The sequence below is a fragment of the Bos taurus genome, chromosome 22, assembly GCF_002263795.3.
Source record: "Bos taurus isolate L1 Dominette 01449 registration number 42190680 breed Hereford chromosome 22, ARS-UCD2.0, whole genome shotgun sequence".
Taxonomy (NCBI): Eukaryota; Metazoa; Chordata; class Mammalia; order Artiodactyla; family Bovidae; genus Bos; species Bos taurus.
This window is the reverse complement of record NC_037349.1, coordinates 45,317,886-45,341,148: the sequence shown is the minus strand read 5'-3', so window position 1 is coordinate 45,341,148 and position 23,263 is coordinate 45,317,886. Positions and strand designations below refer to the sequence as shown.

Below are 23,263 nucleotides of genomic sequence, written 5' to 3'. Positions count from 1 at the left end.
AAGAACAGATGAACAGGTGAAAAATGATTGAATGATTGGATAAATGAATGAAGGAAGGAAAAGTCTTAGGAGCAGATGGCACAAGAAGATGAATCTGTCAGACCCTCAGTCATAAAGAGATGGGTTGAATTAAAAACACTAGTTGGTATCCTTGCCCAGCTGATATAAAAGGAAACCTCCACTTTGCAGAGAAACTAAGACTTAAGTTGAGGAGGTTGAGCACAGGACAGGCAGAATGAGCACAGGCTTTGTGCCCAGACCTTTTCTGCTAAGAGAAGGCACAGAACGTATTAACATAAACTTTCTAGGCACAGTAAAAAATCTCCTTCCTCATTCTTCCTAACAGGCGGCATGCCAGGGAGCTCTATCAGCTTTCGAGCGCGGCTTCTATGTGTGCAAACTCCCTTCCTCAAGTCTACGTGCTCTGCGATTCATAGGCACGCTCACTCAAACACCGTCCATGTGCTGGTGGCATAGAGCTACAATGCTTCGTTTTGACAGGATTAATCTACTAGCATCGCGGTCCCATGCCAAAACTTGTTAATGCCCACATCTGTATTTTTATGAATCGGGTCCTAAACATTTGCATATGTTTTCAATCTAAAAAGACTTATTCTTTTTTAGTGGTTTAAGAAATAAAAATGATTTTGTACTCTATGTCTGCTCAATTACAAGAGTTCATAGTAAAAGCTGAAACATTCAAATGTCAAGGCAGATGTGGCCCTAGATCTTGCAACGGAACCCACTGTCTCACCTCATTGAATTTTCACAAACCAAAGAGCCTCCTGGGGGTGCAAGGAAGGCACCTCCATTCAATGGAAATGAAGGCGTATTTTTTGACACAGATCACTGCCACATCAAGTGGATTTTGCCGAAGGAAAGTAATGGAGAAATTAAGCAGCTGCTTTTCCTGCATTTTTCAAAGCAAGATAGAAAATGCAGAAGGGCCCCAAGAGCACATTTTCACAGTCAAATTGGGTGGATGACACAAGGGGGCCATGGTCGAATACACATTTCGGTAATGCCCATAAGGGCAACAAATTGCTGGAAATGTGATCCCATTGGGTTTCTGTAAGAAAACCAGAAAAATAAGGCAGGCGGAAGGTAAATTCCAGCCATAAGAAAACAGGAGTGGGGAATGAGCCAATAGGGAGGGGGCCTGGAGAGGAGCTAGAGGCAGCATATAGGAATACGCAGTGGGTCTAACCAGCCCAGACTACATAATTTGGGGGGCCTGGAGCAAAATGAATTGTGGTGTGCCTCATTCAGAAATTATTAACAGTTTCAAGACAGTGACAGCAGAGCATGAAACCAAGCTCAGGGTTCTGTGGACTACACAGGCCACATGCTGATAATGCTGGGCTAGGGTGTGAGGTTTATGGGGGAAACAACTAGCTCTAGGGGCTGTCAAAACCCTTTAGAAAAGCAAACTTTCCCCAGTCCACTTTGCTCTCAGAAAACACCACCCTTGAATGATCACAGTGAGACAAATGAATCATGCCTAGGCTAGTATCTGGAAGTGCCAAAAAAGGGAGGAGCTGTCAGGGTCGTTATGCTAATTCCAATTTGTTGTAATTTTTGGAGTGACTTTTCCTAAATTATGATTCATTTCAGCACCGAAACACCAGATTCAAGTCAGAGGCTTATGATGCTATTATAAGCATATTACTGATGCCTAGTAAAATAACTTCTTGTAATGTTTCTTTTATAAGGGCCATAAATCAAAATATTCAAAACAGTTAATTTTTAATGTGCCACTATTATCCATCTTTAGTTATAAATTTAATATCTCCTTAGGCCCCACAGATTGTAATGCGACTCAAAACATGCAACGGCTGTTCAGAAATAGAAGGTTCTCCCAGTATCTCATTATTTAAATCCTTAAGATATGGTTTTAAAGGCCTGAGGATATCTGAGCAAACTTGTTTAAAGGAGTCATAAAGAAAGATAAGTAGTTTTCCTCAGAAGCCTATAAAATTTATTACAACATATTAAAGCAGGATTATATATTGACTAATTTTCAGAAGGCATTTGTTTTCTGGGATACATGGTATTTGGGGAAATTTCATAAAGGAATAAGGAGGATGGGGATTAATGCCATTATCTCTGCTTCCCTTGAGCAAAGCAAGGCTGTCTATATGCCTTGGCACCAGTTTCATCCTGAAAATGACAAGGTTTCTATGTCAAGGGATGGTGGAAGGCGGGGGGTTGGGGTGTCAAATTCTTGTGAAAGAGCAATAAGAGTCTTTATTTTCCAGGAGGAGGGGCTTTCCTGATGGCTCGGATGGTAAAGAATCCTCCTGCAATGTAGGAGACCTGGGTTTGATCCCTGGGTTGGGAAGATGCCCTGGAGGAGGGCATGGCAACCTGCCCTTAGAATCCCCATGGACAGAAGAGTGTGGCAGGCTACAGTCCATGGGGTCGCAAAGAGATGGACATGACTGAATGACTAAGCACAGCACACATCCAGGAGGAGACACAGATGCAGCCCAGTCCTGACACTGTAACACGATGGCAGAAGCAGGTTCACAGAAGAGCCCCAAGAAGGACTTACACTTTTCTAGGCAAGCCCCAAACTCACAGAATCTTCCTTTGCCTACTTGTTACATGCATGCTGTGGGCAGGTTTCATATGTTCACTCTTTAACATTATAAAATATTTACTTCTCACTTAGAACTGTTTTAGGTCAATTTGCATCTTTATTAGCTATTCCATATGAGTAAAGGCCATATTTCTCTTAAACTTTTCTCCAGATAGGGAGTCTCTAAGACAAATTTTAGCATTTCTCTGGTTTCCCTACCTCCCTATATCAACAAGTTTCCCTTTGGAACCACTTTGCATCTGGAAGAGTTAATTCTGTACTGTTTCCCTCTTTACTAAGGAAAGGGAGAAGGGGGGAGAAAAGGGGAGATGTGACCAGGAAGCAGGCTCTACTGGTGGTCAACGGATCCAGGAAGTGTTACATCTATAACTATGCGGAAAGATGCTGTAAATGAAAGTCAAACCTCTGTGTGTTCCCTGAAGGACCAGAGAAAGCAGTCTGACTCACTGATGGGACCTTCGATGGGTTCAACTGAGCAGTGAAAAATATCAATGAAAACTGTCACCCACAGGCGAAACACACAAGTTACTATTTTCAAATTCATCCCAAGAACCACTGTTTACATAATATGAGCACAAGACTTGCAGAAGGGCACACCTGTTTACTTATCCCAAAGAACCACCTCTCCAATCACAGACCTGGGGCATTTCACATTTGTCCCAGAAAAAGAACTGCATGGTGAGTACTTGTGACTATGGCACACAATCTACCACATTTCTTGTTATGAATATATATATATATAAATATATGCTCATATACACTGTCACCAACTTCAACAGAATAGTCTGTGTCACCATAGGTAGATATATTCAGCTCCAGAGCATTTGTGACTTGGTGTTAAACAGCCTGCAGTATCCTGGAGAGGTGTGATTCACAATGGCAAAAGTCGACAGAGTTCAATGTTCCATTTTATATTAATAACACAGAACATTACATGCACCACTATTCAACTATAATGCAGACAGCCAAGAAATAAACAGTGGGTTTGCATAGATAAAAATCAATCTTTAAAAAAACAAAATCCTCCGAAAAAACATAATGCATGAAAATAATGCAAAACTATAGGCACGCAATTGTCAAAAAGCAACAGATATAAAACCACTTATGAGTCTGTCAACATTAACATTTCTGTTCTAGTTCATTTAAAGAGATAGAGTTACCCGTTCACCATTACTATGCCTTGCTCCTTGTGTTTTCTTCAGAACTGCCATAGAAGAGAGTACAGTTCATTAAATGGGCTTCTTACACATGATAGTTTCAGCTCTATGAAGATAAATAGCTTTGTTTTCCTTATTCCTTACCAAACATTTGACACCACCAGAAGGACATGGGAGTTGGACCGCACTGGCATATCTGGTAAGAGCAAGCAGTCGGCTGAAAACCATGACTGGAGAACTGTGACAATTTCTGAGTCCACAATCATGCCTTTAAAAGTGTGGATAAATCCTAATGAGGGCAGAGTTTACATCTTAAACAACATAGAAACATTTGGATGGTGCTCAACCCAGCCCCAACAAGGCAGAACAATAATGTGGTTGCAGGGAGGGGGGATATGAAGGAGGGAGCTCTTGGGGGTGGTCACGGCACGCAGAAGCAAACACAGGGCACATCACAAACAGCAGTGAGCACAACTGAGCACGCACACAATACAACACTAGAATACAATTTTTAAAAGAAAAATGATATAAAAGATGGTTTTCTCACCCCTCAAAACAAAACTGGAACTTTGGTTTACAGGCCCGGCTACGCCCATATGCCCTCCTCGTCATCCTGCGGCCGGCCAGGGGTAAGAAGGTGCACGGAGAGGAGGGGAGCGCCGGAATGAAAGAAGAGAAGGTTAGTCACACTGGGATGCACTGCAAAGGCACACTGATCTTCACTTTGTTTTTTAATCTTAAAGAGCGAGGAAAAAAAAAATCCATAGTAACTTCAAGTTCCACATCACTGACTTGTCAAATACATAACTGAGTTTTGTATCTATGGCAACCCCCACACAAAAACATTCCACCCACCAGGCTCTGACTCTGTGTCAAGAATGGATTAGAAGATTAAAATTAGTCTACATTAGCAGATGATTATTTTTTTGGAAAGCATGCAATCTGAATTGCATATGCCTAAAGAGTAGATTAAACCTTTTAAGTAAGCAGAGAAGTAATTATAGTAACTAAATACCCTTAATTTCTCTTAAGCTTGAAGTATCAATAAAGGCTGAAGAAGAATTAAAAAAAAAAAAACCAAAATTCCACCAACTTGGGTGGAACGAACTTCTGTAGCATGCGATAATTGACATTGGTTATTTCACAAAGGCTCAAACATACTGTGATCTTCTGGATTTGTCAGGTTCTATTTTACTCTCAGCGTAAAAGAGGATGTGCCCACCATGGAACGATTATACATTTGCACGGAATGATTATACATTTGCCATCAAATAAGTTTCAAAGCAAAGAGAGTAAACTTTCAATTCAGTAAAATGCTTGTAGAAAGCAAGTTTTGTTTAACTTAAAATTGTGCTCAACTGTGGATAAATGGGAACTTATTTGGTCTGAATTCTTGTTGAAAACATTTCCAGAATGGTTCAGGCCATTTTCCTCACTTAGTGAAGAGGTGGATGGGCAGGGCAATTGAATCTATACAGACAGAAGTATATCTGCCATCACAAGGTCGTGTTTTGAACAAGAATTCTCACTGTTCACTGCAAGGATAGAAACAAAGTGTAGAAAACTCAGTGGTTCATATCCTGGTCTCACACGTAATTTGGGAGCTGTGTCTTTTAACAAATCCCTGACAAAACCAGGTTTTCCCATGATTGTCTTCTGTGTTTTGAAAATCAGGAACAGGAAAAACAATAACTTGAAGCATCTTCTCACAATATGTATCCATATTGCTTAAGCTGTTGTAATATCAGGTTGAATTATATGAAAATGCCCACTGCTGGCCATTTTGGGTCTAGAAAAACAGCAACTTCATACAGTTTGACCTAATCTTGCCAACAAGGCTATGGTGATTTTATCTGCTCAAGAATTTGGATCTATGGTCTTTGAAATGAGTTTTCATATGATTTCTCTTATATTTTTGTGAATTTTATTTTGTATATTTAAAAATATTATTCTGACAAAGGGAGTTCACCAGACTACAGCCCAAAGAATTAACAATGTCCCACTGATTTGAGTCAATCAAGTCATTTGCACACAGTCTGAATTGGACAACTCAGTATGAATTTGCACTGACAGTTTGGCTAGTAATATTCTGGCCCCACATAAGTTCAACTGATCATCTTACCTGGGTCTCCTTCTCATGTAAAATTTACCTGCGTCTATTTACCACTACACAGTCTAGTAATTGCTCCTGGCAATGAACCTCCCTTTTCCCTACCTAATTGGAGAAATATGGATTTTTACATTCATTCAATTTTCTCTCAGTTCCTGCAGAAAAGAAAAGTTTATGTCCTTTTTTATGCTAATAAAGAAGGAAAGTATAGCAGGGGACCCCTCAAGCATCCACAAATGGGTCTCAGAGGGTCTAGCAATTCCTTGCAGTTCAATGCAGAATGGTGTGGGTATGTGTGTAAGTATATTCTCTGGATGGAGGTCCTAGCTTTCATTATAAGGTTCCTGATTCCCAAAGTCTCTGCTGCAGGAAAACTCAGAGAGATGCCAAAGTCACACACAAAAAAATAGGCTGTTTTCCTCAAAATGCAGCCTACAGTCCCTGCTGACTGCTTCTGAATGGCTGTAAAATCATTCCCTGTGCTGAGCAGTTTATTTCATTTTGCATTTAAAACCAACAGTATGTAGACATCCAGTTTGTTTCAAATCCAAAGATGTTTTAAATTTTGAAAAAGAAGAAGGAAGGAGGAAAGAAAGCCACTGCCACCAAAATCTATAACTATTTTCCTAACGGTGAAGTGTGGTCTAATGCAAATTACTTTTAGCAAATTAAATATATTAAAAAGTGGTAATTAATTATGATTGAAGCAGACAGGAGTTGTAGCTCGAAAATACACACTGCCAATATCACTACCGTGCCTCGTCCACCATAGGAATAAAAAGGAGCTCCCAGATGTCGAGGGTTATTAAAAGCCAGATGTTGAGATCGACGTCTTGTATGCTGGTGAATAAAGTAAAGAAATATGACAGTCCAATATAAACTTTGCTAACGTTTAACATGGCAGAAATGGGGATAAATTCCTTCAGTGTGCTCAGAATATTATGCATATCTTTCAAGTTCCTAGTTTCTGAAGTTAAAAGTATTTAAAAGAAAATAGAAAGGGAAGTGGTGGCCATTTCTGGTCTCTCTAATCTTCAAAGCTTAAACATGAATTGACCCTAATCACCAAGTGATCTGGGTCAGAGTGAGTGTCTGCTTGGGGAATAAAAAAACAAAAATGCAGGAGCTAATCAGAGACGGAGCCCCAGATATTTCCAAACGTTCGCAGCTGTCTGACTCCTGCACCGCCTGCATCTTTGTATGCAAATATTAATTTGTTCGGCAACCTTACTGCCCAGAAATGTAAATCTGGGGACCAAAAAAATAAAAACCAGATAAATGTCACTTGATCCCTAACTTCATGCCAAGTTATTTGGAAATTCTTGAAGTTTTAAAATGCATCTATCAGGCCTGAGAGAGTCAGTTTCCCTCCCTTGTTTTTCTGTTTTCAGATCGACTTCGCAGCGGGCTTTCTGGAGGCTGCCTGGCGTTTGCTCCCTTGTGTGTTGTCCCTGTGAGTGATTGCTATGCCAGGAGTTGCCAAAATATCTGGATGAGAAAAAAGCCTCTAGTCCATCTGTCATCCGTCTGCTTTTGTCCACAGCATCTGGGGACGGAACATCCAAGGTGGGCTGAAGCCCAGAGCACAGTGACCACAAAGCCCGTTTTAAAGAGGGAGGAGGCTTAACTATCCAATAAACTCAGGATGTATCTATTGCTCCAGAGATGATATGAAGACTTGACGGAAATCCTTAGTTCCAGATGCTAGGCTCTAATGGGGTTCTCTAAATACTGAGATAAAACAAAATCCCTCACCGGATGGGCTGCTCAAGGGGCTATGTTGATGACAAGATCTAAGAGCAAAGTGACTGAGTCATCACTGACAAGATGGGAGACTTGTTGTGGGGACATTTATTAGCCCAGCCATGGAGGTCTGGGAAGGAACTCTGTGATATGACCTGATAAACAGACCAGTGTAAACCTTTAATTGGTCTCTATTTTGAGGTATTTGGTATAGCCAGCAGGCAAGCCTCAGCCCATCACAGGGCTGGTTGTGTGTGTGTGTGTGTGTGTGTGTGTGTGTGTGTGTATGTTTTAAAAACCCTGCAATTTTCTTTCAGTTGATAGCTGGCTTTTTTCTTGAAATCGAAGGGCTAGGTTCCTAATGAGGACCTTAGTGTCACACTCATCCTAACTGAAGATGAGAATGAAATTACGGAAGCATCACTTTTAAATCAGCCTACTGCCTCTGTAAGAACTCAGCCACTTGTCTCTGCCAGGAAGTTCAACATGGCCTCCCAGTGGGACAAGCAGGGTGACCCTCCTGGTTACTGACAGGGTGTGGCGTGGGCAGTCACCAGATCCACCCCTACTCCTCCTAGAAGTTCATGGCTCCTCTGATACTTTCTGCAAACTTCAAGCACCAGCATTCCGCAAGTCACAGAAGCAAGACCACAGTGTTGGGTATATGATGTGTCCTGTGCCCGGGTTTGAGCAAAGCAGCAACTCTCAGCATTTCCAAACTGCAGGCTTGGCCAGAACTAGGGAAATAGAGTGTATACAAAGGAAAGCAAGGGGTGTGAGCCTGGAGATAAGGGCATCAAGCCTTATCAGGGCACTAACGTGTTTTCTTTCTGGGTCAAGTCCAAACCTTTCCTCTGGAAACCTCACATTCGTGTCTGTCACCTCTCCTGCCTCCTAGAATGCATAGCCCATAAGTTGATGTCTCTGTTTATGTGACGAGGTCAGGAATGGCTGCAAACTCTTAGATAATTTGATTTGTCATAGCCTGTGGTACCCATTTGCAGACAAGTTCTCCCAAAGAATAGCCAAGCCCTTACTAGATTCAGATACCTGTTCTGTGCTGTGTTTCTAGATGCTAATTAATTTCTGACCTGGGCTAGAAATGAGCCAGCAGGAATTAGCACCAGCTCCAGGTTAGAAAGAATGGGACGGCTCTTAGCTTTCTTCACTAAGAATCACTAGGACACAGGGCTGGGGAGGGTCTTTGTGCGAACAGGGGAAGGCAGGCTCAGGGACAAAGATGAGGTAGGTCGCTGAAGTACACTTGGCCAGGAGCTGCGGCTGCTGCTGCTGCTGCTGCTAAGTCGCTTCAGTCGTGTCCGACTCTGTGCGACCCCAGAGACGGCAGCCCACCAGGCTCCCCCGTCCCTGGGATTCTCCAGGCAAGAATACTGGAGTGGGTTGCCATTTCCTTCTCCAATGCATGAAAGTGAAAAGTCAAAGTGAAGTCGCTCAGTCGTGTCCGACTCTTAGTGTCCTCATGGACTACAGCCTACCAGGCTCCTCCATCCATGGGATTTTCCAGGCAAGAGTACTGGAGTGGGGGTGCCATCGCCTTCTCCAGGAGCTGTGGAGTAGGGGTCAAATTTCAGTCCATCTGACCACAAAGATTCACCCTCCTGACATGTGAACTTTGAAGCCACAGAAAGAAGCCCTCATTTTGGCCCCAGAAACACCTGAGGGTCCTGCTCAGCTCAGCTCCGAAGTCCTTAGGACTCCGTGTTGCCCCTTTCCAAGCTGTTGAAGGTCCTGGTTGGGACTGGATGGTACAACTTAGGTGGGGTTTCTCTGGCTCTTCGAAGAAAGACAACCTCACATGCATATGGCAGATGTCCTTTATACAGCTTATCAGTAGCACCCCGCCAAGTTTCAAGGTCCCTGAGGGAAAAGGAAGCACCCCCATACCCTTCACACTCTGTCACAGCACCTGTGGGAATTTAACATGCATTTTCAAACCAGAAAGCCTATAAGGACTGGCCCCTGCTTTTCTGAATGATTTGACTCCTCTAATAGAGAAGGCAGCCTGGATTTCAGAGTTCCTTAGGGGCTGCCAAGATTGTGTTTACTTGTTTCTCCCCAGAATGGTTCCGTCCCCCTTCTCATGGCACTAGCTGCACTTGTGATTTATTCTTCTAACCTGACTTGGTGAAAGCCGAACAGCCCTGGCTAAGGGGAAACATGATGGGCAATCTCCATGTTTTAAAAGATACAGGGGGGTGTTTCTCAAGGGAGAGGCAGAGACTGCAAGCAAGCCTGTGCAGCCTGGTTGGTTCTCAGCAAGTCTACCACACTGGGACCCCTGAGGCAGGGGGCCATCTAAATCCTCTTTGGTAAGCCATGGAGAACATTTGAGAAGCTTGTGGGGCATTCTCCTTCACTTCTAATGCAGCATCTTTAGGCACTTTCTCATTTTTTTCCAACTATCATTATAGGGTGACATGAAAACTAGCTTTCTATTTCCTTCGAGCAAAAGTTAATTCTGACAAACCAATCTAGTGCATGGTGCCAGCTCTCTCAGCTGAAAGATACAAGATACCCAGATGAAGATAACAATGCTGGAAGGTTGTACACTGGCCAAGAATATATTTTCAGAGCCCAAAGTCAACATCTGCTAAAAGCTGAGCCATTGCCAGATAGCCATAAAAAAGGGGTGGGGTGGAGACAGGCTTTATTTTCACTCCCTCATCCATCAGTCATTAACGCTTGGCTTTGTTAAACAGAGTGAAAATTGTGTTTTTTAGCAGGATTCTGACTCTGCTTTTTCCTGGCTAGTGGGCAACCAAATCCCCTAGCCCCTTGACTTTTCATGTCCTCAAGTGCCTCAGAAAGAAAAAAGAATCGGAAGGCCCTGATACTTCACAGGGCTGCTCTGTGAATTAAACTGGAGAACGTAAGTTAACCTGACTTGTAGACCTTAAACATGTATACAAACATAACTGGGCACACCGCCCTTGGTGGTGGCATTTCATAGGCTGTCACTATTACAACAATGTATTTGATATTGTGCTAAGACCAAAGGCAAAAGGGTGTATGTAAAAAAGGATCAGACAGTGTGTTAAACCATCCTTAGTTATTTTAACCTCTCTGGGCTATTCAAAGCTATGGTTTACACCTGTCATTAAAATACAGATGCTGAAACAATTTTTCAAATGCTATTGTTCCACAAATACAGTAGTTTGCAGAATCTGGCTAGTGGGCAACCAAATTCCCTTGCCCCTCGACACTGTGTGTGCATGTACGTTTAAAGAATGTTTTCATTGTGTATATGTACCACAGCTTTCTTATCCATTCATCTGATGATGGACATCTAGGTTGCTTCCATGTCTTGGCTATTATAAACAGTGCTGCGATGAACATTGGGGTACACGTGTCTCTTTCCCTTCTGGTTTCCTCAGTGTGTATGCCCAGCAGTGGCGCATATATATGGAATTTAGAAAGATGGTAACAATAACCCTGTGTACGAGATAGCAAAAGAGACACTGATGTATAGAACAGTCTTATGGACTCTGTGGGAGAGGGAGAGGGTGGGAAGATTTGGGAGAATGACATTGTAACATGTAAAATATCATGTAAGAAACGAGTTGCCAGTCCAGCTTCGATGCACGATACTGGATGCTTGGGGCTAGTGCACTGGGACGACCCAGAGGGATGGTATGGGGAGGGAGGAGGGAGGAGGGTTCAGGATGGGGAACACATGTATACCTGTGGTGGATTCACTTTGATGTTTGGCAAAACTAATACAATTATGTAAAGTTTAAAAATAAAATAAAATTTAAAAAAAATAATAAAATAAAATTAAAAAAAAGAATGTTTTCAATTCTCTTTTCTGTGGTTCCTTATCTTCTGAGTGCTGCAAGTGCCTGGGGCATGGAAGTCCAACATGACCCTTATTACATCAGTTCAAGAAAAAAAAGAAAGGCAATGGTGTTTAGCAAGAGAAAATGGATTTCCCTGCTTCCAGACCTTTCAAAGTTGGCCACCCCCTTTCAATGGGGGAGCTAAAGAGCTGCCTCTTAGACAAATGTGACCGGATTAAAGCAGCAAGTTGAAAAGGAATCAACCCTTCCGCAATGCCAAGATGAGTTACATCTACAAGCTGGGGAGAGTAGACTGTGTCTGAAAAACCCCCGTTGACTCAAAAGATGCTGCAACAAATCTCTTAATGAAACCCTAATACTGCACACAAGGTTTAAAACTAAGAGGAATCAGTGAAAGGGGAGAAAAACAACTTTATCCAAAATAGAGTAAGACTGAAATCTTCAATAGGCTCAAATTACCTTTAAGGAAAAACCCTTTTCTAAGAGGAGGATCCTGATGCATTAAGCAGCTCTGTCTTTTTCCCCAGACATGAAGACCCTACCTGGCAGGGTTTATCAAATCGTGCCCTTGCGTGCTTACATGTAAGGAGTTAATACCACACCCAGATTAAAGAGCCTTGGCAATAACTTGCTCATCCGCACAGCCAGCTTTCCTAAGGCTGTGTCACCCCTCCCCCCTTCCTCTCCTGCGACTGAAATGCTTGGGTGAGCACATAACAGCTAGTAGAGGAAGGAGCAGTTAAATACCTCCCACGGCAGTGCAGACATTTGTCCTCATTTCTTTCCTACCTGTGGCCTCACAGAGAGCCATGACAGGGTCATTCCAGAGCTTCTGCTCTTAAAAGCAAACAAACAAATAAACTACCACCTTTATTTCCCAATGGTGAGAAATCACATATTCCTTCTGGCTTGTGTTTTAGTAGCTTTGGGGATTTGGGGTATTCTTTGAGGGGTTAAAAAAATTATATCTAGCTACCTTTCTACTTCATTTACTTGAAAAAAAAAATCTGTTGAGTTTTAAACACAGCATCTTCCAATCCACTTGCGATAAAAGGAGTATCTGAAAAGGGGCAAGTAAGCACAAGAAAACAAAATTGTAACAATGTGTGGTGAAGGATGTTAACTAAACTTATTCTGGTAATCATTTCACAATATATCCATATACCAAACCATATGTTGTATATCTAAAATTGATACAATGGTAAAGGTCAATTATATTTTCACTTGTGAAAATTAACTGTTTACAAAAAGAAAAGAGGCAAGTGGATCATAAGATATAGTTCAAAATGCATTCCAGGATTTCTCTGACTCCGATGTGGAGAGGACTGGCCCAAGAGTAGGAACAGTTGAAATCTTTGGACCCTTCTCCCATTCAATAAACATCAGCCCAACAAGATGTTTCTTCATGGGTTTTGAATTTGAAGGCTTCATCCCTACTTGAAGCCAAAACCCAAAGCCTTCTTCCAAGAAGCGGGCCATGAAATTAGATTTGCAATGCAAAGAACCTCTATCGTCTCTTGTTTAGTCAAGCTTCAGACATACTAACTTGGATAGGAAACTGATATTAAAATCCTATGACATGTTACCTTTCTTATTAGGTTACCATCATGGGGAACAAATTTCTTTTTGGTTGTCCTGAAACTATACTTTAGCAAATTCTGATATGTAGGAGTTAATTTTTCTTCTATGTTGGAAACAAGAAAATGTATTTACACACACATGCACATATATGTATATATAATGAACATTCAAACACACACACAGGGGAAGTTAGGGAGAGAAATTTCTAGTTAAACATGATCTTGAGAAATTCTTCCATATGTGGAAAAGTCCTCAGTTCGTCTGACATATAGCTATACATACATATATACACACAGGACACTATGTATACATTTATCCCACATTCATTTAACCTCAAAACATAAAATAAATTCTTTTTTTTCCCCTCCCTAAGCAAAAGCTAGGAATAACAACTCTATACACAGAATCCATCTTCTGGGGGCAATGGAGCAAGTTAAACCCCTCGTCTGTTTGTTAGAATTCAAAGGGCTGCACTTTGGCTAATCTGTTGGTGAAAGTGCAAGGAAAGCAGGGCATCAATCACAGAAGCCCGTCCGGCATTTCACAGAGAGGGCGAGTGGGGAATCCAGAGGCCTGGAGTCGGGTCTCTGAGAAGTAACAGGGCCCGGGGAGGGGCTGCTGTGACTGCTTCCTTCTCTGGGTGGACAGTGAGACTCTACAAAGCCCTGTTGCCCAGACATAAAATCAAAGCCCTGGGGAGGTGGAAGAAGAGGAGAAAAGCAGCAGGGGTGGGGATGGTTACAAGACACGTCCGGGACCAAGAAACTCATGCGGCTTGGAAATGTTATTACCTCTCTCCAGTCACATCTCAGTAAGGACCTGCTGGCTGGAATTTCCCCTCCTATGGGAATGCTCTGCAGGACACAGACTAATTCAGTCTGGAAGCTTGGGTGTGTGCAGTACGGACAGAGGTGCGAGGGTGAGAGAGCAAGAAGCTTGTTTTCGTTTTTGGATCTAACTCTACCTTATAGCTCTTTTGCCTGTAAGAAGAGGGTAGAGAGGACATGTTTCAAGACCAGAAATGTCAAAACCAAGGTAGCGAGTGCTGCAGCCTCTCTGAAGCAGAGCATAGATGCAGTCGGCATGGGTGGGATCACTGGGATAATTTTGTGGTATCTTAAAATATAATCTGTATATCGACCCCAAGACCACTAATTTGAAAAGAAAGCCATGTCTATGTCTGGGTTCTCTAGTGAACAAGGTATTTGGCAGCTTATGGGAAAATAACATGTGTCTCAAGCATAATCAATGGGAATTTTCAGCAGAAAATGGAAGTGGACATTCAGCCCTCTGAAATGTGTCCAGTGGTACAAACCCATGTTTCAGCTGAGAGCCAACACATACTGGGACCACAGAGTAAACAGGAGCAGCAGAGAAGGGGCCCAAAGCCACTATTTACATCTGCAGGTAGGTTCTGGAAACTGCCAAGTGGAGTCAGTAACATTTAGGATTGGGGCAATCAATTTTCTAGGAATAGATTAGGAGAGTGGACACCCTGAAGTGGAAGATGTACAATAGCTAACCCAGCTTCTGTCACAATGAGGTCACTATCTGAAAGCCCTCCAAGAGCCCTGGCTGGTCCGATGGCAGCCTCGAGCCAAGGGAAGCACCCTCTACTCTGCTCTGGGAGCCTGACTGGTCCCGGGCCTTGTGTGTACACAGGCTCACGGGTGAGCGAGCAAAGGAATGTGGATCCTGGTGATTCACCGCCCAGGGCCCGCTATAACCCAGAGCAATTCCTCTCCCTCTCTGTGCCAGGCTCTCTACTCCTTGAGAGCCTCACTCTGGTGCCTCGAGGGCAGTGGGAGAGCTGTAAGAAGCCACATTTTCACTGGCACAGTGACAGCAGGTATGGAGAAAAGTAAAGGGCAGGGGGGATGGGGGAAAATGAACTGAATATCACAAACAGAAGAACGGGAATAATGTTGATGAAAGCTGGGGCAAATGGAAAGAGAACCGATGGGATGAAATTCTAATTCAAATTTGAAAACTAAACCAAAATGAGATAAAATTTACTACAACTGGACAGGAAACTGAAAATACACATTTGCATTTAGAGGAAGTTGATACTGTAATTAAACCATATTTAGTACACATGGTTGCATAAATAGATCCATACTGACATCCAAGGAGGTTTGCTCCAGGTACAGCATTCAGAGATACAGACCTTTCTCTGGGGCCTGTTGATTTGCAGGTATGTGATTCTGAATAGATATCAGCCTCCCTGAGCTCCAGTGTCCTTATCTATGTAATGGGGATACTCCCATCTGCCCTTCTTATTTCCCAGAGGTACTATAGGAAGAACTCATTCAACAGACATTTATCGAGTGCCTACTATGAGCCAGACAGGTACAACTATGCTTTGGAATATGTAACAGAGAGTATGAATATGACATAAAATTCAATCAAAAATTCCCATAATAAATCTAATAAGTATTATGCCTCCATGCTCCTGGACTCTGTAGCCATCCTTTACAAGTAAGATTTCTATAAGCAAAATGTGAAATTTAAACTCTAATTGGAAATCTGAAAGTCTTCAAGGTAGTCAAAATTCCTTGGCCTTTCTAACTCCTGTGAGTGAGTGAGCATTTATATTCAAAGAAAGAGCCAGAGAGAGGAGAGACAAGTTCTGGGCTTTGAAAGTGACCACATATTCTGGGGTTCCAACACGGAAAAAGTGTTTAGGTTTTTGCCAGTTAGGTCCCCACAAATTAGAATCAGAGTGCCAGATGCTTTAAGAATTGGAGGTACGTTTTGCACCAAAAAGAAGTAAGATCCAGGTCTTTAAAGACCCAACATTCAACCCAAGCACAGTAGTGGGAGTTCTAGAAGCCAAGGGCAACCTGAACGAGTCTGGTGTTTTGAGTCATCTGAAGTGTGGTGCTCACTCTGATGCCATGCTTTTCTTATCCATGGGGTTGGTCCATACCTGGGAGGCACTGGAAGGACTATATGGAAGGACTATATCATGAACTATGACTATAAAAGCTACACAATGCCTGGGAAAATGAGTAAAAAATCTTGGCATCCTGGATAAGGCAAGGAAAAATGCTACTTAAAAATAACAGATAGTGATGATGGCAGGTCCAGAGGGCATGTGGGAGAAGTTGAGTTTCCACTTAGCTTTTCTAAAATTGGTCTTGGTAACTTTACTAAAAATAAAATCACTAATGTGTCTCCAGCAGGTACAACTAAGTCTTTGGTCTTAATTATTTCTCAGAGCTCACCAGCAGCCTATATCATGGGAAATATTTCTTGTCTGCTTGCGTGCCCACTTCTTGGTTTGAAAGTTTTCCTAATGCATTAGTGGGACTTCTCTGAATGTTGTACTTGAACATATTCAATGACTATGGTCATTCTCGGGGGTCATAGGGCACGAACTATTAACTGCTCCTTTCTTGGATGGGGGTCTATAGTTTGTTGGACTGACACACCCCACTGAATTCTCTTACATATTCTCCATATTTCCTTCCCCTTATCACATGCATTTTCAATCCCTGAAGAGATGTGCATGTATGATTATTCTCACTTTCTTGGGTCCTCACTTTTATGATGGTTCCCTTAACTGCAATCAATTGATTTTTTGGTGGTATAACTCCTTCTCAGATGCCATTGTCTTGAAATAAAAAAGAATCCTAAGAGGTGAACACTCTCATTTTCTGCTATGTAAACCATAAGGAAAATTTGCCTCAAAAGTCTATCTTTTGATGTACAACACCAATGGGCACTGGATCAGCCATGTTTTAAGCTGGGTAGTCTTTTTCTACAAATGATACTCTGAGGACAGTATTCCTCAGAGCACAGATGCTACTTGAAAAGAAGAAGAAAAAAGATTCCATGATCAAGTAAGTCTGGGAAATTCTGGGTTAAATAAAACTGGAGAACTTGCTTTCTTATATGACTTTATGGATCCTTTGATCTCTTAATTGCACCAAGACTCTCCAAGATTATGTTATAATATGCAGCACTTTCCCCAAATTCTTTACCCACTGATTCTCTGTTTCAAACCTTCCTCATGGGACTAATGTTCCAAAAGTTACTTTGGGAAAGGCTAGTCTAGACTTATAACCCTTGGATTCAGTTTCTCCCAAGGAGAAAGCAAAATCATAGTAAAAGAGAGAGGGTCAGAGAAGAAGTGGGAAAAGAATCTAACTCTGCAAGTACCTGGCAATACTTAAATTGAGTTTCCTAAGGAAAAATTAGTTTCTCTGGGAAAGTAGCAAAGTGGCTGATTTTTTTTTTTTTTCTTCTTCTTCATTTTCATGTGCTCTGACCTCTTAGCTCAAAAGTTAACGTCAACACTTTGGAGCTCCTCATCTATAAGGTATAGGTGGTCAACGCTCATGGCCACAGGAAAGTTAGGGCTAAAACATTCATGGGAAGGGAATCAGGAATCCCTCAAAGAGAATTTTCCCCTTTAAGTCGGGTTCATTTAATAGGGGCATATCATGAACGCTTAGTTCAAATCTCATCCAAATCAATCCATTATTCAGCCTCTAATGTTGTCACATACTCATATAAAGCTGTCACTATCTTCTAAGAAGTAGCTCCACTCCATACATGTTAGTATATATGCTTACACGATTATGTGTCGCTTTTGTAATCAACTGGGAAAGACTTCCCAGCCTTTCAATGACTGTCACAGACTGGGATGTAGATTTATAATGATGCACAAATTGATATATAAGTTGGTGAATATGAATCTCCATATCCCACACAGGGGGAAGCATCATTGTCCAAGAGCAGGAATACCTGGTCAGAAAGGTTAACCAGCCCAGGGAGGTCTTGCCAGCTCCATCTCTGGAGTCAACCTCCTCCTACGAGGGCTCCCAACTTGAGTCTCCTCCTCTGACTGAAAAAATACACCAAGGGAGTATTACAGCCTTGCTGACTCCAATTTAAAGTCACAAAAGCTATCCTTCTGATGAATGATATTTCACTTTCACAGTGAACCCCACTGTAGTTCCTAAGTCACGGGCCCCCTAATTAAGTTAAAACTACGTGTTATCTGTCTTGTTCTGACATTATCCTGAACAGAAATGAATGAGACATCAGATTTTTAATCGAAACCAGACATAAACTCCTTGAATATAAGGCTATTATCCATTATTCCCTTACCCAGGCCCAGTAAAGTGGCCATCATGGGATAGGTGCTCCAAGCCTCAGTTGAATGAGCAAAGGACTCCCAGCTATTGAGGGCCTCCTCCTCTCAGTGGAGTTTTCCTCTGAGGAAGAGGGTGACACTCTCTGCCTTTATGTTAATGGGTTGCTTACAGTACTTACTGAGATGGAGAATGTGAAAGTGGAAGGTCATCACCACCTTCCTAATAATTGGCAACGTACAAGAGGTCCTGACCACGTATGTTAGCCAGACATTTCTCAAGGAATGCTAACTCTTCTGTGGAGGGCACCACACCTGAGCAATGATCTCTGTCTTATAACAACTGCTAGTGTCTGTCAACCAACAGAAGTCAACCAAACAGGCAAGTACTCTAGTTTAATGATTAAAGACCTCTAGAAAAGTATCTGGAGGCTATCTTTTATAAAAAATAAAAATATAGCATCACAAGGCAGATAAATTTGAACCGATGCTGTATTTCTAGCATGACACATTAGCATATGTGTCTCAGTGATGTAACAAGACTGTTATCTCAGCAGGTGCTTGTGTGACCCACTCCCCCAGTTTGGGTCCAAATCCTTTTTTCTATCGCTATAGTGTTCTCTGTTCCTGTTTCTCTGGGGGAAAGTCCAGGGTGGTCTCTAGTACCAATAAAATCTTACACTCATTTCCCAAGGCAGAAGGTCAAGGAGCAAAGAGCAGGGATCAAGAATGAGAATGAATTAGCAGGATGCCAGGTACACTGGGGTAGGTGAATGTGGGAAAGTGGTGATGGTTGTGAGGGATGATAACTGACTAAATAAAACCAAATTAAACCAAAACCAGACATTCAGGAGAATGACATAAAATCAATCTCACTTTCCACTTTGCTGATTTCCAAACTGAGAACCCTTTTTGAGAGTTAATGACATAAACCGGTACCTTTCTATACTTAGCTTCAGAAACTAAGATGTCCTGTGTGAACATCCTTTCCAGGGTTGAGGTCTCTGAGGGCAAATGTTTCCCAGGACAATGACAGGGCCAAGCTGAGGGTGAAGATCGCTCTGATTGGAGCTACCTTACTGCACAGCTCCACGGGGTATGTCTTATGTTGTGAACTATATAAATAGCGCCCTCTGGAATTGTACCACTTGCTAGTAAAATTCTTGGAGACTTGGAATCTTAACTTCTCCTATGGGATGCTAACAACATGAGGTAAAAAGGAAACAGAGTTATCTGAAAAAATTTTAGGAGTTCAGCAAGTACCCCTTCCTTTTATAAATAGTGAAACCCTTCCTCACACAGGTAATTCAAATAATCTCGTTCCTCACTATTTAGAAATATATAACAAAGGCATTTAGATGATTCCATTCCATTACCTATGACCCCCACCTCTCTTGAAATTTATTGTATAAGTTACACTACTTTTTAAAAAGGTCACAGTATGATAAAAGAGGAAACACTATTAACATTGACTATGATATCCTGCTAATTTGCATTTAATTTCATAATATCCATAAAATTTACCTTCAAGAATTTTAATGCTAAACATGTAAACAGTTTTTGCATCTGGTGGGTGAAGGTGAATATCACTGAAAACTGCAGGAGAACTGTGTTTTTGTCAAGCCATCTCTTCACTTCTTTACTTAGGTAAGCGAGAAAACAGAGTCCAAATCAAATAAACCAGACGCCTTGACTTCACTGGCTAAAATGCAAGCAAAACTGATCTCTTTTCATGTAGTTTTACCCCACTTTTAATTTGCATCACTAAGGGATTTTCTAGGACAGTGCTCAGCAAACTCACGGCTTCTCTGATTGGCAAGCTCATGGAAACAAAGTGCTTTCTCTTAAAACTCTGAAAACAACATTCTAAAGTAACCCACCACTAGATACTGTGCCAGCAATAGACTACATATCTATGAAAAAGAAAGGAGAGGAGGAAAGAAAATGCATAACATAAACAAGAACAGACAAAACCTTAAAGAGGAAGGAGAAAGGAAAACATTTAGATTCCCTGAGTGATGGAAATAAATACCAAAGCTATTAGTTTCAGTTCAAAGAACATATCACTTTATGCTGTTTATTATTTCTTGAGGATTATTTATTTTATCTTAAAATATCCAAAGGGTAAAAGGGGTCTTAGAGGTAAGCAGCAATGAAACTGACCTGGTCAGGAGAGGGCCTGTGGTTGGAATGCTGCGACCTCCCAGGAGACCGGTGGTGGTGGTGGTGGTGGTGGTGATGGTAGTGATGGTGGTCCTCATCATAGTTGTCTGCCATCAGCTTCATCCTGTTTTGGGTCTGCACAGAACACAAACCAGGGAAGATTCCATCAGGAGCTGGAAGACCAGCAAAAGAGGGGTCAGGGCATAATTACAACACCTGTAGGGCTCCCATTATTCTTTTTTTAGGAACAGAGATTTTCACTTTTAGTTCAATGGAAACTTAATAAAGAAAGCACCATTCCATTAGCTTTGGTGACAGAGGTTCTGTCACATCACTGAATCCGCTGTGTTGTCGGACAGACATTCACAGACATAAGTGTACTTCCCCCACGTGATTTAAAAGCCAATAAATGGACACATGCTAAAGTGCTTTGTGTTATCAAGCGATCACACAGATCCATAGTAAGCTTGCAATAACATACCGCCAACCATCACGTCTTACGCTCTAGAGCAAGCAAGAGAACGAAGCCCTGAATGAAAAGATGGGAAAGACCTGGAAGGAGACAGAGAGCTACAGACAACAGTCGTCCTGCAAGACAAGGCAGAGAAGCCCACCAAAAGGCTGCCAACCGCAAAAATATTGATGGGGCTGGTTTGTTGCTAGGATGACTTCTAGGGCAATGGCTCTCTATGGACATTTTAACTAATGTCGTTCTTTAGGGAAATTAAGGCAAAGAAAGCAAAGCTGATGGAGAAGAGTTAACCACTCTAATTTTACTCCTTGCTATGTTTGTCACACGAGGCAACTAAGTGTCAGAGTTAAACTCCAAGGGCTACAGAACTATATGGTTTTATTATGCAAGGCAAGAAAGAGACCAATGATCAATTGAGCTAACAAAGGTCACAGAATCCACAAAACTGCCTGAAGTCCACTTAGAAAGGCAGATAAAAATATCCAGCTCAGAAAGCTGGGAAATGCAGAGACTCCAAGTGTGGGCTTGGAGATAAGGCCATCTGGGTTCAACCACCTCTTCAATGGGTACATGGGCTTTTGAGAATTAACTATTTCTATGCCCCAATTTCCTCAACTTTCAAATGGGAGTAGTAGAACCCCTTCCCTGGGGTTGTTGTGAGGACAAAGTATTGTGAAGAGAATGAATTTCAAGTCAGTCCAGAATCTGGTACATAATGGGCTTGAAATAAAAGTCATGCTACTATTACTATTGTCATTGTTTACTGGAAGACACTTCTCCTTCTTAATACATGTTGTTTCCTCTGTTTGTGACAGCTGCCCCAGCCACCTTTCCCTGCCTCTAGTTTCTGTGTCAGGCTAATGCACAGCCTTTTCCTGACCCCGCCCTTGAGACCAGGTGACATGTACCTCCTGCTTACCACACCTCTCTGACCACGGATTCGTCCGTCCATTTGTCAGTAAACTTGAGGCTGCTTCTTTCATCAGTCTCTCTCCAGCGTCTAACACAGGGCCAAGTAGATACAGATAACATTATACATGTTGCTGTAACAAGTGACTCAAAGAAAGAAGAGGCCATAATTTTGAGGGCCACTGTCATTCTGGAGGTGAGCAACCCAATTGTCTTCAGCCAGGGAAGGTCATTAAGAATTGAGGACATCTCGTGAGTTGCCATAACAACCCCACTGGTGGCTCATGACAATGAGCCATCAACGCTTTAAGAGAGCTGAAAGTCAGAGTTTGGCAGGGCATTCAGACAGTTGGAATTTTAGTATGTAACATAAACAATACTCGGATAACAATTCTGGACCTAGCAGTCTATTCTTGTAGTGTTCTTCATGTATGACCTAATTTATCCTCAAAACTTTCCTGGGGGAATTATTACTATCCTCATTTATAGCTGGAAAATCAAGGCATAGATTTTCTTTCTTGACATAGAACATGGAGATAATCTGGACCTTCCAATTCTCAATCTTGAGGCCTTTCTCTTTGCCATGTTGCTAGCAAAAAAAGGCAAACAGCTGAACAGGTAGAAATAGCTTTCTCACAAATGCTTTGGTTCTGTTAAGTTTTGGAAACTGACTTCACATTCCAGTTCTGTAGGACAGAGGATGTCTCATGATTTACTCACTCCAGTGTTTTAAATGTGTACAATATTTGAAAGGCCCCAGAGTAGACATTTAAAAAAAAAATGCAAGTATATGGATAAAGACAATAAAAATAGAGGGAAAGAGCCACCTAAAAAAAAAAAAAAAATCCCAGGCAACCTCTGGCAGCTGATAGCATTTCCAGCCTTCATGTGTCCACTTAAAGTGTCAGAAGACCCAACGGACACGTTATATGTTGTGAGAAAGAGCAGCCAGTGGAGCTGTTGCCAACCAAATGCTGAGACTCCCCTACCGGCCTGTACTCGTGCATGAGATTGTGAAATGTCGTGTTCACACCTAAAATTCCAGTATCGTCAGGAGCCTGCAGTTTTGAACTCACGATCTAATAAATCTGGAATTGTTTCTTCTAAAAGAATTCCGAAAGTCTGAAGGGAGTTATAAGATCTGCTATGGTCAAGAAGAAAGGGACTCACCCAAGAATGAGTGATGAAGCCTAAATGAACAAATAATAACCCTGCTATTGTAAACATCATAATATCCTTATCCTTTGGGGAAGCTCCTGTGATTTTATGAGATTATTTTCTTACAGTGACAAGCTTAAAGCTCCCTACCTTTGAACTGTATCCCATAAAAGAATGTACAAGCTAAACAAGATGCTATATGCGGTCCTAAATGTGTCTGCTGAAATGAGGTGTTGGAGAATAGGCATGTCATGGGATAAAGACTGTAAATGAATGATGTCATCTTTCCAATTTGGTGCTGAAATATAAATAAACCATGTTGTTCATGTGAATAGCAGATCTGGGGGAAATGTACACACAGCAATTGTGAGCGGAAGAGGCTTCTTTTGATTAGTCTGGGCTGGAAGAGAAGAGTGTGAAATGGAGACGAAAAATGAGAGTTTAGCCTG

At 41.8% G+C, this 23,263-nt stretch overlaps 1 protein-coding gene across 7 annotated transcripts in view; it reads right to left on the bottom strand.

The window, feature by feature from the left end:
* Window positions 1–23,263, bottom strand: part of ERC2 (ELKS/RAB6-interacting/CAST family member 2) — a 980,761-nt gene that overhangs the window by 178,988 nt on the left and 778,510 nt on the right. For 6 of the 7 annotated variants that reach the window (XM_024982903.2, XM_024982905.2, XM_059879783.1 and 3 more), the window contains one exon: window positions 20,276–20,410. In XM_024982903.2, the coding sequence (XP_024838671.1) occupies window positions 20,276–20,410 (135 nt within the window). Of the gene's footprint in view, window positions 1–4,306; window positions 4,373–20,275; window positions 20,411–23,263 lie in introns of all 7 variants that reach the window. The other variant, XM_059879784.1, reaches the window with a different exon arrangement.